Here is a 16,665-nt window from a genome sequence, read left to right as displayed (position 1 = left end):
CTGTCCTTGTGCTTGGGATTGCCAGTTGGTCGGCCCTACCCTGAAGGGATTTAAAAATAGATGTGTAGTGGTAAGCAACTGCTTTGAAACTTGCCAAAATACTGTACTGTGCACACCGAGAGCTCGTGAACCATTCCCTGGAGCCAAGGAGTGAACTGTTGTGGGATATGTGCTTGCTGGAATAAGAACTTGATGTGTCTGGTCCTGGGGAGACGCCGTGGTTTGCTGTGCCCAGTTCTTGTGTTGGTATCGTGAAGGGGGTGTGATAAATGCTGATGCTCGTAGGCAGGTTTTTCCTGCAACAAGAAGAATCAGTTCCTTAATTTGTAATTGAGTCCTGGTGATGAGCTGCCTTTTTACATGGCAGTGCAATGCGATTGTGCGCGCTGCCTTATCTTACTGAGCAAATGTGTAATGGGATCCTGGGGCTGGCAGCCAGATCCAGATGCGAGCTGGAAATCAAACGCGCGTTAGCACCAGGAGTCGCTTACCCGCGGGGGCAGAGTGTCAGGGGGGAGGCAGCAACTCTGCTGGCTGTATCTCAGTCAAGGGCTTTCTGCCTTCTCTTTGCTGTCCTGAAGCCCACCCCTTCCTTTCAAAAGTAGCCTGTAAATCTTACTGGGAGCACTGGGGAGCTGGGAACAATCGCATTGCTTTGCTGTGAACATGGTGGACTTTGTTAGTGTTTTTGATAATAAGAAACTGGTTTTGGTTTCTTTATTCAGACCTTACTTTGAAGGACTGTCACACTCCAGCTCTCAGACGGAAATCGGTAGCATCCACAGCATCAGGAGTCAGAGAGAGCCATCAAGTCCTGTAAGTCGTGTCTCAAGAAGGGTGTCTGTCTGCGGGTCATGAAGCAGACCTGCGCCGTCTCTGCATGCATGTCTGAACTCAAACACCCTCTCTGGCGTCCTCCAAAGCTTGGATGCAGAGATACAAATTTTCTACTAAGAAAACATGGTTGGGGGGTGGTTTGGCTTGTTATTATTGTTGGTGTTTGGGTTTATGTTTGTTAAAGCGAATATTGCGTTAACCCCAGGGGACATCTTCAGGTTACGTATCGAATACTGGCCAACGGTATGAATGGCTTCAGGTTCCCATGGACTTGAAATGACTGCCAGGATGGGAGATGTTGCCTGGGAGTTGTAGGGACCCCTTGGCACTGCTCTGGGGGAAGCTTTACCTTACTGGCGTTGGGATACTGTTCATGGTGGCTGGGAGCAAGTGCTGAGGGGCAGCTCACCCTCTTTTCCATACCCTCATGCGTCGGCATATTAGGTGCATAGGATATCAGTCCCTATTCCAGGGCACTTCCTTTCCTCTACAGTGTGTCCTACATCAGGTTTGCCGCATCCCACGCTAACGTGTTCGCTCCTGGTGCGCCCAGGAAGCACTCCTGCTCATCCTGCGGAGCTGTGCGATGTTTAAATGGAGACGTGTGTCTTTTGAAGATCCTGATGCAGAGAGCGTGGCTGAAAACTCTGCTGGTGCCACACCTCCTAATGCTCTTTCTCCTTCAAGCAGGTAGAAGTGCCTGAAAAGACGAAGAGTCTTGGAACCAAACACGTAGGCGACAGTATTTCTGACACCGTGTCTTACGTAAGTTGGGAAGGCGCTCGTTAACGCTCTCGGTGGCAGTCTGGGTGTCGGCTGCGTTCTGCGGCTGCGTAGTCGCACGTGCAGCGCGCCCTACGTGGGTAACGTTAGCTGCAGCCAAGGTAGCGCTGAGCTCCCCTCCTGACCTTAGCCGTTGGAGGTTCTGTCAGCCTTTGGAAGCTGAAATGCTGTATGTGGCCGCCTGTTTAAACAGCCTTTCGCCTCGTCTGAGGGAGGCTGGCCCAAAATCTGCTACTGAGCACGTGTAGAGTCCTGAAAAGTATTCTCGGGGCTGTTGTGTTTGATCAGACGGAAGTATGACTTCAAGTGGAACTGACAGAAATCCAGCTGTTGCTGGGATAAGAATCCCAAAGCTCAAGTCGTTCTGCTGGGGACATGCCGGTTGTAACGCTTCCCCCATGTCTGTCTCGCTCTGTGAGTTCGTCTGGGTCAGCGGAGTTGGTCTGCGCTGCGTGGGGAGGTACGTCCCTTGTTTGAGCTGGGGAGTGCCTATTCCGAACAGCGTACCTGAGCGCCTTTCCCAGCCCCAGCTCCCTTCTGAGGCAGAGCTGGGACCTGGTAGCCCAGAGAAGCCACTATTGGCGTCTCCCTTTCGGCAGTGAGTGGCGTGTCTGGAAGAAGCAGGCTGGGTGCGCCCCAGGCAGAGCCAAGCTGGGATGCCTCCTGCCAGCCCTTGTGTAGCGAGACAGGGCGGAGGGTTTTTCCTGACGACTCGATTCCTTGTGTTTTTGCAGGAGTCTAACCAGCAAGCCGAGGTCCAGGAAGCTGAGCTTCCCACGCCGGATGTGTTTGTCGAAAAGCTCCCACCCAGCGGGAAGATCACCAAGACCGAGTCCCTCATTATCCCATCCACCAGGTAGAGCGGTGACACGGCACCGCGGGGCTGCTCGGGCGGTCGTGGCAGCGTGCTGGCCCTCGGGCAGGATGGCCTTGAGCCGCTGGCTGCGAGGAGACCTTCCCTGTGTCCAGGCACTGAGGTGACGAGTCCTGACCGCTTGATAAATGAATGCTCAGGACCCTGAGGGGCAGCACTGCTCTGAGGTTGCTTCTGTCTCCCGTGTTGTACCCGCTCCACGTCCAAGGAAGGTTTTATAAAACGCTGCAGCTGCTTGCTCAAAGATACTGGTGCTGAGTCAGTCCGATGCAGATTTTGGCCTTAAAGGTGGTTATCAAGTCTAACTTATGTTCTGCTAAACCTTCCTAAATAGGGTAGGGAACGTGGGCGTCAGAAAGCCCACCGTGTAGTTTCCACGCTTACTTGTGAGCAAATAAATGCTCTTTTGCAGAGGTATTTCTCTGCTGCTCTTGGGTGTGTGCCTGCAGTTTGCATGGCTGTATCCTGCTGTGCTAGTGAGGTGGTGGTGTGGGTCTTAGTATGGGCCATGGAAGTCTGGGATTCCTGGGAACAAGCTCCATAGGTGAATTGTGCACTCCGCACTGTCAGAAGCAGAATTAGCAGGCCCCAGGCTGGCTGAGATCTACATGCACGATTCCCCAGTGCCTCCGCTCACGCTGTTGCCAGACGGGGTGATCTGGGATTTGGGGGATGTGTTTCACTCGGATACGAGCCAGCTCTGGAATGCAAGCGCATGTCTCTAGCAGGTCTGAAGGGAAGCAGACGGGACGTCGGGGAAGGAGCACATCTCTGAAGGAGAGGCAGCCAGTGAGGCCGCAGAACGAGAGAGCCAACAGCCTGGACAATGAACGCTCTCCAGACACCCGGCACCACTTACAGGTGGGAAAACAATGCTGTCACTCCAGCCATTCATAGTTTAAATTCTTCTCCAACTGTCTCCTGTGGTCCCTTTCCTTCTAGTCCAGGTGCAATCCCTGCTGGAAAGGAACTGGGCCCTGCGGCTTCAGGAATTTGTCTTGGCTGATGGTGTATCTTCCATCCAGTCTGATGGGTTGTGCCTGCTTGTTGCTTGGTCAGCCTGCCGTGAGCCGAAAACACCGCAACAGATTGTTGTGATGAGAAAAGAATAGGGATGTGTGGAGGAACTTGAAATAAGGCAAATTGCTAGGGATTGCGAAAGGGGACTGACCTGTGCGTGGCGTCTGTGCCTTGCTGTTGTCAGCTGCGGGACTAGATTCCCTCCCTGAAGGGGATGGTTCAGTGATGTAAGTAAAAGTGCGTGGCAGAAGGAGTAATGGCCAACCGGACCAAGGTGGAGCCTGTGGAATACTGCAGCGGTGAAGGAGCTGACAGGCGTCAGTCATAGCAGCCAGCGCGGCTGGTAGCGTGGCTTTGGTGGGGTGACTGGGCACTCATCGGCCACACGCAGCCACCTCTTGGGAACTGCAGGAGATGGAGCTGGTGGCTTGACGATTAGAGCTGACATCTGTTCTCTTCTCCCTGTCTTTGTTTTCAGATCCCCAGGAAAACAGTGTACGACCAACTAAATCACATCCTGGTTTCTGATGACCAGCTGCCAGAAAACATTATTCTTGTCAATACTTCTGACTGGCAAGGCCAGGTAAGGGCGGGAGACGTTGCCTGAAGCACAGTTCTCCTCACTGTTCCTCCTCAGGAATGGACGGGCCTTGAGCTCTGCCGCTCACCAAGGAGGTTCTGCTGCTTGGTTGGAAGAGCAGTGGCGGTGCGTGGGGGCTGGCAGCATAGTGAGTGTCAGTGCCCACGCAGTGGATCTCGTTTGACCAGGAGATCTTGTGAAGCTCTGCCACCCGAGTCTTTCCACAGAGGTGGTTTTTTCTCTTCTACAAAACGCCATTCCTTCTGGTTAGCAGCATGCGGGGAATGGCTGGACGCTGGCACCCAAGAGCCTCCTTCTCAGCTGTGGTAGACTGGGACAGAGGAAGCAGGCAGAACTGACCTGTGGTTTAGGCTGGGATTTCTAGGCATGGGCGGCGAATGCAGGAGGAAATATTTCAGGTCAGCTCTGTTGCCTTGCACTCAGGCTTGTGATTCCTGACCGCAGGTATGTCACCCCACCTTGTCTGAGGGAGCAGGAGCTGTGTGAAGGAGAACCCAGAGCGGTGCTTTCTTATGCTGGTGGTTTGTTCTGGGTTCAGAACAAATTTTGCTCCTTTTGGAACCTTAGTCTGAGAAAGGAATAAAACACGAAGAGGACCAGAAAATATGTGCTGGGTGACTGTCGCCTGCAGAATTTGTGCCAGGCTCGTGGATTTATGTTGTCTGATTTGGCTTTCTGCTGCTGGAATAACTGGGATCTTGGTGTCTGAAAGAGCAACAATACCAGCTGAGCTACTGGTTCCCATTTCTCTGTACTTGGAAGACAGGGAAATGCCTTCTAGAGATGGACAGAAAGCATTGTAGGTTGTCTTGCAGGAATTTTAGCAGCTTGTGCCTGCAGTATCAGAGGACACAAAGGTGGCGTTGGGGGCGTATAGATCAGTGGTGCAGAATTTGAGAGCGTGAGACAATGGCTGAGTCTCATCAATATTATGTCCATGTGGTACCCGAGGCGTGTGTTTACTTGTTCCCTGTGTGGAGGGGGAACAGTCCCTCCTGAGGAATGTGTGTGGTGGTAACACCCTTCCCTTTTCTTAGTGCTCGAGACTGGGCAGAACGTCACATTTAAGTCTTTTTGAAGTCAGAGAGATGCAGCTGCAGTTCTAGAAGCAGGCGAGCAGGGAGCATCTGCTGTCTGGTACGCGGCCGGCGTGCTGCTGCCCTGCTCTCTGCGGCCTGCTCTTCCAGAGTTGTCGATGCTGCGTTTTGCATATAGTGTTGGTGTTCGTCAAGAAGGTGCAGTGTTCCCACTTTTTTTATAGGAAGAGCTTTCATTTGGCGGGGACACAGGGATATGAGGTATTTGGGAAGTAGCCATCCCACAGATTGGGCACGAGGAGGGTGCCCACACTTGGGTGTGACAATACCTAGGAGGCTGGAAGAGGCAGGTTTTCTTCTTGTGACAAACTGTACCAAAAATAAGGACTATAAAATGTTCTGTTCTCTCCTCAGTACCTATCAGATGTCTTGCAAAAGCATACCTTGCCAGTGGTCTGCACGTGCTCCTCGGCTGATATTCAGGCAGCTTTCAGCACTATTGTCTCCAGGATACAGAGATAGTAAGTTCTCGCCTCGTGTGTGTTGTTTGAGTCACTCGGCTCTGAAAGCCTCTCGGCTCTGCCCCAGTGCCCAGGGAGTTTTCCATCCAATAGCTGAGAAACGCTTCTCCTGAAGTCAGAGTTGTGTGGCTCTCCCGCACCCGCCAGCCCTGCGGAGTTGGAGCTGTTCTGTCCCCTGAGGGTGGGTACGAGTCTCCCTTCCTCGACGCCGGCGATTTTACAAGATTGTGCTCTGCCTCCTGGGTCAGAACTAATAACCAGTAAAGCATGCAAAGCTCATAGGTAGGTTTTGAGTTCTCGCTCCCTCCCCAGCAATTCCCAGGTTAATTCCTCAAGGCATTCCCTAGCTACCTGCTGTGTGGGTACCTGGGTGTGTTCTCCGTGTTTCTGGTACACCCTAACCTCGGTAGTTTTCAGCCCCTTAGATTATCCACACGTGTGAAAGAAGGGGCAAGGAGACCGGTTAAGAAAGTGCGGAACAACACTGCATTTTGTTAATGATGTTTTAAGCTGCTGATAGTCGTTGTGATATTGCCTGGTGTATTGAACAAGCTCTGTTCTTCTGCGGTTGTTATTAACCAATTCATCTCTTTTACTTGTTCTGAAATAGCTGGCTGGAAGCAGGATTATGAATGTGTTTCCTCTTTTTCTGTCTAGCTGTAACTGCAATTCGCAGCCTCCAAACCCAATTAAAATTGCGGTGGCCGGAGCCCAGAATTACCTCAGTGCTGTGTTGAGGCTCTTTGTAGAGCAGCTGTCTCACAAAACCCCAGACTGGCTCGGCTACATGAGGTTTTTGATCATCCCTCTAGGTAACTAAGGAACAATTTCTCTTCCTAGAAAGATGAACGGGTTAAGCGTAGCGTGTTCCCTCGGGAGAAGCTCTGCTGGAAGCTTTGGCTAGGTAGACGGCTGGTGAATGAGCCAAATGTCGTGCTGTCGTGGCGTCGTGCAACGCTTGTGTGGCTGCTGTGGCGTGAGTGAATTCCTGGTGCCGAAGTCTGTTGTAAACCTCTCGGGCGAAGGAAGGCATTGAGTGCTTCCTCCCCATGCAGGGTAACGTGAATGCACAGAATAACGTTCTGGAAGCCCTTTTCCTGGCTGAAATCTGAAATTCCTTGGGCACCCTGTTTCCCAAAGTGATAACTGTCCTGGCCTCCCTGAGGCTGACATAGAAAACGTTTATGGAGGAACAGGGGTTGAAAATCTTTAAAGGCTCTGAAACTGCTGAGAATTTAAATTATTCAAATTACATGTATCTTTTGACCTTTCCTTTATGCACTCTTCTCCTTGGGATTTTTCCCCCCTCGGTTTTCCAGCACCTTATCTCTGCCCTTCCAGCAGCTCAGCAAGCCTGGCTGGAAAGTTACCCAGGCTGGATCGCTTGTGCTGGGGGGAGCGGAGTGGCCTGGGCATAACGTGTGGGGTCCTTTGTAGGCAGAACCATGAGGAATGTTGTAGCAGGAGGCCTGGAAAGTTACCCAGGCTGGATCGCTTGCGCTGCAGGAAGCGGAGTGGCCCGGGCATAACGTGCGGGGTCCTTTGCAGGCAGAACCGTGAGGAATGTTGTAGCGGGAGGCCTTGGAAGCCAGGCGGTCACTGATGCGGGGACACCTGCGCAATGTTGGTGTCCTAAGGGTGTGATGCCAGAGGAGCTGCTCTAGCCTGAGGCTTGGCTTGTGTGAACAGAGCAGTATTTAGGTGGTGTAAGCAAAGGAAAACTTGAAAATCATTTTTTTTTGGGTTTTTTCCGGTGCTCTTGGTTTGGGAGCAGCTGGTGGCAGTTGCTGTAGGAGTCAGAAGAACCCATGAACAGTGGGGTTAGGCTGTCGATTCAGTGGTGGGTTAGCAGAAGTCAAAAAGGCAGAGGAAGGGGGATGGATCCTCTGTGAGGAAGGCATTTCGTTTCCAAAGTGGTTGGCAGGAGGAGACAGACCCCTTTAGAGGGTGTAAAAAAAAAAAAAAAAAAAAAACCCAACCAAAAAAAAAAAACCACACAAACCCAGAGAATAATTTCTGCAGGGGTAAATGTGCTTTGGATGAGAGTCTGTGTGACCGGGGACTTTGAATCCTCAGGTGCTGACCGTCTCCTGGCCTCAGAGGAAGAGTCCTGGCAGTCTGTAATGACCTGGAAATGTGAACACAAGATCTAGCTAGTGTGGTTTGGGGTTAGTTTTTTAATCTTAAAATTTTCTTTGGTAATTAAAAAAAAAAAAAAAACCCAAAAACCAAAACCAAAACAAAACAAGACATTTTTATAATGGGACTGCTTCAGAACTGTGAATAATCTTAAAATGTACTTTAAGTACAGAAGCTTCTCTAACAGGGCCTTCCCCTTAGAAGTCGGCCGTATTTCCTGCTGGAATCAAGTGCTGCTTTCTGGCCAGCTTTCGGGCAGCTCGTTAAAGGGACTGAGGAGCAACCTCTCTTTTTCTGACAATTAAAAAGCACCAAAGACAGGATGGTGACCAGGCCATAAACATCTGAAAGGGAAAGAACTTGCTGGGAGGCCTTGCATTTAGTACTTGTTTCCAGCGGCATCTGCCCTGTGCGATGCATTTTCCCTGCGTGCGGAAAAGCTGCTCCGGTGCTGTTCCCCGTGCACGGTTTGTAATCTCCCCTGCAAAGAAACGATGGGTCTGAAGGTAGCCATGGTCAGGAGGGTCCAGGGAAGAATTTAGGGCCCCAGTCTCTCATGACGTCGAGGGAAGCTCGGAGAGACCTTCTGCTTGAACCTTTCGGTCTGGAAACCCATGCCGGTTTGGAGGGCTGAGAAGAGACAGTGGATTTTCTTCCACCGTGAGCTTTACTGGAGGACAGTGAGTATAGTTAAGCAGCTGGGGTCTTCTTGGAAGGAGTTGTGGGGTTCCCAGTTGGTGACTCAACTGTTGCCATTTGGTATGGAGGAAGGATAAGAATAAGCTGATGAGGGGAGCTCCGTGGCCGCTTCGTGACTGATTGTAAATGTACAGGACTTGTGACTGGAAAGTGGGATCCTGGCACATCTTTCTCCTGTGTTGAAAGACTGGAGAGGTCGTTGCAGGAGCGGGTTGTCTCGTTTGGGGACTTGTGGGGCCTAAAATAACGGTGGCAAGTTTTTACCACCTCCTAGGGCAGAGTTTCTCACCTAAATGCCTTCCCTCTTCTGCTGAGTGTGAGTATGAAGTCAGATCTCCACCCGGGGCTGCAAGCTGGGGGCTGGACACGCAAGCTTTCTGCAAAGAGGTCTTTCCGTGCTCACAGAGGAGCCATAAGGCTTAGCTAGGGCAAGCAGGGATGCATATGCCAGCCTTCACTGGGGGCTGCCATCCTTGCCTCTGCCTTCTGTCTTAAATTACAGGTTATTTATTGGGCTTCTAGCCCTTCTCCACTGATTAAACAAGCCTCCCTGGGTTGTTTTTCCTGGTTGGGGACAGTTGCCTCTTCTCAGTGTTGCGGAACAGCCGTGGTGCGCTAATGGTGTTTGGAGGAAGGGGGACGACTGTTGGCAGAGGACCTGGCCACGGTGCAGCCCCTGGGCAGGCAGGGCTGCTGGGAAAGCCACTTGCAAAAATGAGGCCGAGATTGAGAGCCGTAGGGCTTCTGTCTTCCAAATCCTTTATTTCCTCAGCAGTTTCCCAGTCCTGTTTTCTTTGGCCTTTTACAATTTAATTTGTCAGGAGGGAAGGGGGAGGTGTCGCTGACAGATATGAGTGGTGGTGAGCACTTTCTCTGCTGGGAAGGCTGTTTGGATGCTTTTGTAGAGATAAGCTGGGCTGAAAGACGTGGTTAAAACTGAAGAAATTTATTTCTGGGGTGTCTAGTCTAGTTTTGATTTTTGGAATTTACTTCCTTAGGATAAACAACACACTTGTGTTCAGTGCTGTCATGTTTTCCTTTCTTTCTTAGGCTCTCATCCGGTGGCCAAGTATCTGGGGTCTGTAGATTACAGATACAACAACTTCTTCCAAGATCTAGCCTGGAGGGACCTGTTCAACAAACTTGAAGCACAGACCGCTGGTAAGACGATGTGTCTGGGTCTGGCCCGTGTGGGATAAAAGGCTTGAATGAGTAATTTCAGCAAAGGTCAAGTAAATACAAGAGGAAGCAGACCAATGTTTTTGTTCCTCTTTTCTCCTCGCTCCGCCACATTCCCTTTTCAGATGCTGACCTTTGTATGTTCTCCCGTGGTGGTTGGCAAACAGTTGTTGGCTCCCAGAGGCACTGGCTGCCTCTGGGTCACGCTGGCTTTACCTACCTCTCAGCTTCGTTCTTTGGTGGGAAGGTCTCGTTACCAAGTGCAGTGCATTGCTTTCTTTGGCCCTTCAGAAACTCTCCAGCGTCAAAGGTTCGGGAAACCGGAAACTCGGAGAAGATTAACTTCTATTATTTGTGCACGAGAATGACCTTGACATTTCTGAAGTCTGCTGGCAGGATATTTCTCATTAAAAAAGAATTTTGTTCTTTGCCAGTGTTTTAACATGTGGGAGCTGCCCTTGGTCAGCTCAACAAGTTCCTGTTCTGATCCGAGTGTTCTAGGCCAGGAGAAAGCCTTTCGGTGTGTTAAAGCACTGATTTGCTTAAAATATTAATGCTTGCGGTTTCTCCATCCGTTCTTTCAAGAACAGGAAGAACAGGAGAAAAGAGGATTTGCATCTGACATTTAGGTCTACGTGAAGGCTTGAGACTTGGCTGAGGAGTGATGCTCTCGTGGCAGCATATCCCACACAGAAATTTCACTAGAAGGAAAAAGCTTTGGAGTTCTTTGGAGCACCGTGAGGGTGGGGAGGATGCAGTGTGATCCTCCTGTTGGAATTGCAGAGTGCCTGAGGCTCCTAGGATGCTCCTGGAAGTCCTCTAGCCATGGGAGGAGGAGAGACACCTTTTCACAGGTAATTGTTCAGAGCCTCTTCCGGCTGATGGGAATTTGGCTGGACAAGGCCCTGGGCTGCCTGTTCTGAAGGTGAAGTTAGCCCTGCTTGGAGCAGGAGGCTGGACCAGGGATCACCCAGTGGGCCACCCAGCTTATGCTCTTCCTTGATTCCAAGCTCGTGGAGGAACAGGTGTCTGGAACTGGTTTATTTAATCGCTTGCTGCACTTGAAAATGCAGACAAATGTCAATACAGACTTGATTTTTCTGTCTGGGTTAGGAATACCCATTAGGCATAGAAATCCAGCTCAAGCGCCATATCTCTTCGTTAGTCGGTCGTGTGCTGCAGCCCTTATTTATTTGCCTGCATGCTGCGAGGAAAATGCAGCCTGATTTTTGTGCAGTCCAGACCTCGTAGATTGGCCATTTGTGCAGTTCTCAGGGCACAGAAACCCCATGATGGCATAAGAAGACCTGGCAGAGAATCCTACCTCTTCACATGTCACCGAGGTACAGCGAACCTGGGTTGAAATGCCCGGGAAGGCGTGGAAGTGCCTGCGGAGGGTCGCTTGCCTTCCCTTGGTCTCACGCTTGAGGCCTGACCCAAGAAACACGGAAGGCATTCAGGCAACATCATCCTGTCAGCTGGAATCAGACGCAGTGTGAGATCTGAAGCTGCTGCACGCGTTTCCGACCCTGGCTTGGCTCTCGGTTGTTTCGGTTCACTCGGTGACAAATGGGACAACTCGAATGCTGGTGTGAGGGGAGCAGCTCGCCGGGGCCCTGCGCGAGGTCGCTCAGGGCCGGGTACCCCTTTTCAAAGGAAAGCAGTTGAAGAACTATGAAATAACCACACTACCTCAGCGTGCAGGTGTCTGTCCTGGTGTTCTAACCTCGGTGCTCTCGTAGGATGTGTGCTTTTGGTCACAGCGCGGGTGGCTGGGTGCCGTCAGCCGCTTGGCTGAGCCAACGGAGGACAGTGCCGGTGCTGGTCCGAGAAGTTACTTCAGGTATTTTTCCCTTGGTTCTGTTGCAGTTCCAGAAGCACCCGACGTCGTCTCCCGGATAACGCAGTACATAGCAGGGGCAAACTGCGCGCACCAGTTGCCCATCGCCGAAGCGATGCTGACGTACAAGCAGAAAAGGTACGTCGCTGACGTGATGCTGGCTTTCCGGAGCGAGCACCGGGTTGAAAGCCAAGTGCTTTTCTCACCTCGTGCGCCAGCGGTCTTTAAAATCGCTCCGAACTGCAAACGCCTCGGGAGCCTCACGGTAGCCTGCAGCCAGCGATGTGTCCCCCTTAGGTAACGGTGGGTCTGCGGCAGTGCTTACTTAAGTGATCTCTTTGAAGATCTGAGAGGTGTGAGGAGGTGGGAATTACACCTGCTTAGGTTCCAGAGATCTCTTACCAGGGAGTCCTCTCCCTTCCCACAGAAAACAATGGGTGTGTAAGCCTGGACTGCGGCATTCCACTCCCCGGAGTATCTTCCATGAGACCTGCCCTTTTTACATCAGGGTTGAGGAAACCAAAGCCCTTTCTTTTTGGAGTGTAAATAGCAGAATTTCTGGGAGGAGAGACAAAATCCTTGTTGATTGGCAGTTGCAGGCTACCAGGGCTCCTGCTGGAGAGGGCTGACGTTCGCCAGGTTTTATTTCAACGTCCCTTAAGGGATAAGCAGCCTGTAGGGAGGGAGGGTGGGGCTCTGAAATCAAGATTCAGAAGTATGTAGAGCCTCCTGTGGCTGTGGTCCAGGAAGAAGAGTAACTGCCCCTGAAGGGTAGAGGTGCATTGTGTCTCAGAAATGAGGCTCAGAGGAGAAGAATGGACTCCACCTCACCTCCCAGTAATATCTGAAAGCAGGACAAACACTCATCTGATTTTTCTCCACTGGGGGCTAGCAATCTCCTGTGAGGTGTGGATGATGTCAATTGTTAATTACTACCCTTCCCATGTTATACCTGATCTTGCATTTTTGGTCAGTTAACATCCCTCTTTGGTGCCTCCTTTGCATAAGAGCTGGGAGGAATTAAAGGTGTGGGTAGAGTTCCTTTATTTCCTTCTTTTTGGAAATGCTCATGGTATATTGCTTTTTCCATTCCCGTGTCTGCCCTATATTGCTTTGCAGAAATGATCCAGTCAAATTTAGCCCATTCCTCATGGTCTCCTAGGAAAACTATGTCCAGACTGACTGTTAAAGTTAAAAAGAGTGCCCTCTCTTCATGTACTTGTGAACTTGTGTGATGTTCACCTGATAAAGGCGAAGTTTGGAGAGTCGCAGGGAACCAGAAGCTCTTAGCTTCAACCTTTTATTTTGGTTGACGACTTACCCGAGTTGCTCATACGGAGTCCGGACACCCCCCGTGCGGTGTGAACCCCTTCCGATGGCTGCCTTGTTCTTTCTCTGCACCCGTCGGTTGCTGGGTTCTGCACTCCTCCGCCGCCTTCTCCATCTTGTTACAGGTTCATTTTTGTCATTACCACACATTTAATTGTTTCTGATGTGCCCAGAAAGGTCAGTTTGGTGTGCACGACCGCTTCACTGAGCTGGTCCGATCCATTTGGGTTTTAAACCCTTTGGACTGGGCGGTACCGTGCCTGAAGCTGTTGACAGGTTTAAATGGGGCTCAAACCCTGCAGAAGGTCACTTGGGAGAGAGATTGCCAGGACTTCAGTCACGCTGGTGGCATCGCCTGCAGTCTGTTAGCATCTCTGTTGTGTAAAATCACTTCTGCTTTCAGCCAAGTACCCGGTGAGTGAGTTAGAGGAACAAGCTCTCCCATGGAGTGATGGGCCATGGTCTCCCCGTGTGGATTTCGCTAGAAATGCAGCTCTCTAGTTGGCAGCAACTTAGGGCATTGTGAAAAAGAGTGCTAATGAAAACACAATTTCTGTCTAAATGAATGCATGGCTTTGTTGTAAGTATAATAACGTATTTATCTTTCTCTTTGGTTGCTTTCTGAAAAGGAAAAAGAGCTTTCATTTTGATTTTACCATAAGGTATCGGTTCCTTTTAGGTTCCCTCTCCCATCTCCTCTCTCTTTTCCCCCGTGAACTGGTCTTTTGTGCCTTGTTTAACAGTTCCTGCAGGTCTGGGATGCACGGTCTATGCCTTAGGTTAAATTCTGCTCGCTGCTTTGAAACCATGGCATCTGCTGGCAGAACGCGTTGTTGGAAATGACTGCTCTGCCTTTGGACCACACGTACGGGTTCCCAGGATGGAGACTGAATGGGAATGAGGGGTTACTGGGAGAGAAGCTTTGAGCAGTAGAACACAGAGAAGGTTGGGGTTTTTCTTCCCTTTTTCCTAGCTGCCAAAGGTTGTAGCGTAGCTCCGAAAGGATCAGGACTGAGCGAAGGCCTTTCAGTTCCCATTTGCTGGAACTGGAGTGCTGTAGGTGGCACTCGGTGGCTCAGGGTGGGGTTCAGCTGGGCAGTGTCCGAGCGCAGACCAGCAAAGCTTCTCCCTGTAATTAAAAAAACCCAAGGACTAGTCTTACTGGCAGGCTGTCCCAAACACACAGGACTTTCTGAGCTGAAGAAGGAGATAGATGTATGCTAGCAGTGGAGTTGTGCTCTCTGAGCTGCCTCCAAGACCCCTTTGCTCTGCAGGATCCCCTGCTTCGAATCGCAGGATTATTGGGCATGGTTTATTTTGTCCTCAGTTCACAAAGTTACTACAGCTCTTTTGAGGCCAGGGGTGAACAGATTCTCCAAGGCCAGCTTCCAAGGCAGTGGTCCTTGTAGAAAAAGCAGTGCTACCTACAAATTCATTGCAAGACAGCTCCCAGTACCCTGGCATTTGCTCTGTTAAACAAGCCCTGATGGTCCAAGGAAAGCCAGGCCGGTCTTTAGGATGTAGCTGTATGTGATGAGCTGCTTTATAACTTTATTGCCAGCTATCCCTATTTCGACCTCCTCCGCCCTCCTTCCCGGCCCCTCGTTCTGTTTGTCATGGCACCAGGTTGGCGCATGTACTGCCTGCGACGGACTGCAAGGGTGCGAACGCTTTGTCCCGTTCTTTTGGAGCATCTGCTGACCTTACCTGAAATCAAGGGGGCTGGCAGTGAGGAAGGGGTTCAGGAAGGAAGTAAATTGCCGTTCCAGCTCCTCTGCGTTACACGGGGTGACTGTGAGCACTGGGAGACGCACTGGTTGCTGAATTGTCAAGAAACACTGCAGTCCAGGCAACATCCGGGCAGCTGAGACCATGGTGGCAGGGGTTGGCCTCTCCCTAGGAGGGGTGTAGCGTCAACACCGGCCTCTCTGCGTTGCTTTCTTGAGTGACACGGTGCGGTACCCGAGATCTGCGTCGCTTGCTTGTCAGGGCGAGGGCTGGGTCATTTCCTAGCTACACATCTACCAGCAGCTCTTCGCTCGTCTGTGGTGGAGCGCTTCCCCAGCTCTGGCCCCTGGAGCACACGTACCGTGTCTTGGAGGGTCCCTGGGCAGTAGGCAGCAGGGGTGACGCGTTTTCTGCCTGCTGCGTGTCTCTCAGCCCCGGTGGTGTCCCCCAGTGCGGCTTCTGAAACGCGCCCTGCAGCAGGTGCCGAACGTGATCGCGGCTGGGGAGGATGGGTTTGGTCCTGCCTCTGGCTCAGCAATGCCCCGCACTCTGGCCGGTTGCTGCACGAACCTCCGTGGGCAGCTGGTGGAAAGGGCAGCAGGAGTTGGCTTGTGCCCCTGGCCTGGCAGAGCAGAGCAGCAGAGGAGAGTCAAGGCTGAAGAAACACCACGTGTGCTGTCGGGTCTGCCCAGCCCGCTGCAGGAACATGACGGATGCTGCACAGGAGTTTCATGGGGAAGCAGAGGGGCAGCTCGGCTGCGTCGTGGGGACCCGGAGCTGCCTTGTCCCTTGGGTTTGACCGCTGCAGACTTGGTGGAACAGGGACGGTGTTGGCCAGCAGACAGCTGCAGTCGCCCAGTGGGAAGGACAGATGCTTCGCACCAAAGATGTACCTGGGAGAGTCGGTGGCAGTGCCAGGCCTGAAAGGGCTTAGAGGCCTGCCAGTCCTTTGGGGATACAAGTCCCCTCTTTCCTTTGTGCCTTGCAGGACTTGCCTGGAATAAAGGTAGTACTTAAGACCCTCCTGCTTGGAGATCACGGGTGTTTGGCTCCATTTGAATCTGGTTTGGGTTGCTTCAGTTTTAAATGACACCTTACTAAAAGGTTAATAGCTGGCGTAAATGCTCTCAGCGATTATTCAGTCCCTCTCTCCGCCGCATCCGAGCGCTTTGCAGCTTAGTTTGTGCTAAGAAGTGAGATTGTGCTAAGAAGTGAGAAGTGAGATTCCTTCCCTTTGTCAGGTGGGTGACTCCTGGTGATGTGACGGCTTCTACGTTTGTAGAGTCCTAGAACAGAGAAATCTGGCTACATGTCTTTGTTCAACCTGAATTGATTTTTGTGGTTGAGAGGGACCCTGCAAGTCCATTTCTGGGCAGTTTCCCTTTGAAGGACTCTGCAGGTGGATGAATTTTGCCCAAGCAAAGATTAAAAATTTTCTTTCTAGCCTCTGCATAGGCCTGTGTTTTGTTTTTCCACAGGATTTGTGTTTTGGTTTGCTGTCCCCTCGCCCCAGAATTAAAGAGGTGAAGGATAAATAACACTAAAAATAACAAACCAGCATCAGGTCTGGCTTTGATTTATGGCTGAGATGCCAGGGCCTTCAGGATCCCTATGGATACAGCCAACACTTTGGACATCTCTATGGGTGTAAAACTTCTGCAACCTGGGAATCCACGGAGCTTAGGTAATACGGAGGAGCTGCCTTTCCAGGGACGGGATATTTTAGTTGCAGGGCTGTGATGGGCGGAATAGAAGAGCCCGTTACCAAGGTGAAAGGATTCCGCATGAATATTTTGGGGTCCTGAAGGACAGGAATCGGGAAAGAGGAAGTGGAGAACAACATGGTCATCTCGTCTTTCCTTCCATCCCCATGAAGAGCATCTGGTTTGATAAGCTGCGTTATCAGAGGCACATGTGCAGGATCAGGGTTCCCGAGAGGACGTGTGACAGGACTAGACTAGCCAAGCTGAAATCCAGCTGGATTGCTTCAGGAACAATCTGCTCGTGGTTGTGAGCTGTGATAAATGGTGACTGAAGCAAATGATTTATTTTGGAATTGCCCCTGAGCTCTTCTCAGT

At 51.2% G+C, this 16,665-nt stretch overlaps 1 protein-coding gene across 1 annotated transcript in view; it reads left to right on the top strand.

The window, feature by feature from the left end:
* Positions 1–725: 725 nt before the first annotated feature.
* PACS2 (phosphofurin acidic cluster sorting protein 2) overlaps positions 726–16,665 on the top strand; it is a gene marked incomplete at both ends in the record, with an annotated part of 26,460 nt that continues 10,520 nt past the window's right edge. The window contains 9 exons of the mRNA XM_010161633.1: positions 726–816; positions 1,528–1,602; positions 2,355–2,476; positions 3,223–3,355; positions 3,993–4,097; positions 5,567–5,673; positions 6,331–6,485; positions 9,562–9,672; positions 11,560–11,668. Coding sequence (XP_010159935.1) covers positions 726–816; positions 1,528–1,602; positions 2,355–2,476; positions 3,223–3,355; positions 3,993–4,097; positions 5,567–5,673; positions 6,331–6,485; positions 9,562–9,672; positions 11,560–11,668 — 1,008 coding nt within the window. The remainder of the gene's footprint in view (positions 817–1,527; positions 1,603–2,354; positions 2,477–3,222; positions 3,356–3,992; positions 4,098–5,566; positions 5,674–6,330; positions 6,486–9,561; positions 9,673–11,559; positions 11,669–16,665) is intronic.

This window comes from Eurypyga helias, unplaced genomic scaffold (assembly GCF_000690775.1).
Source record: "Eurypyga helias isolate BGI_N326 unplaced genomic scaffold, ASM69077v1 scaffold23051, whole genome shotgun sequence".
NCBI classification, from domain to species: Eukaryota; Metazoa; Chordata; class Aves; order Eurypygiformes; family Eurypygidae; genus Eurypyga; species Eurypyga helias.
This window is presented reverse-complemented; position numbering and strand designations above follow the sequence as displayed.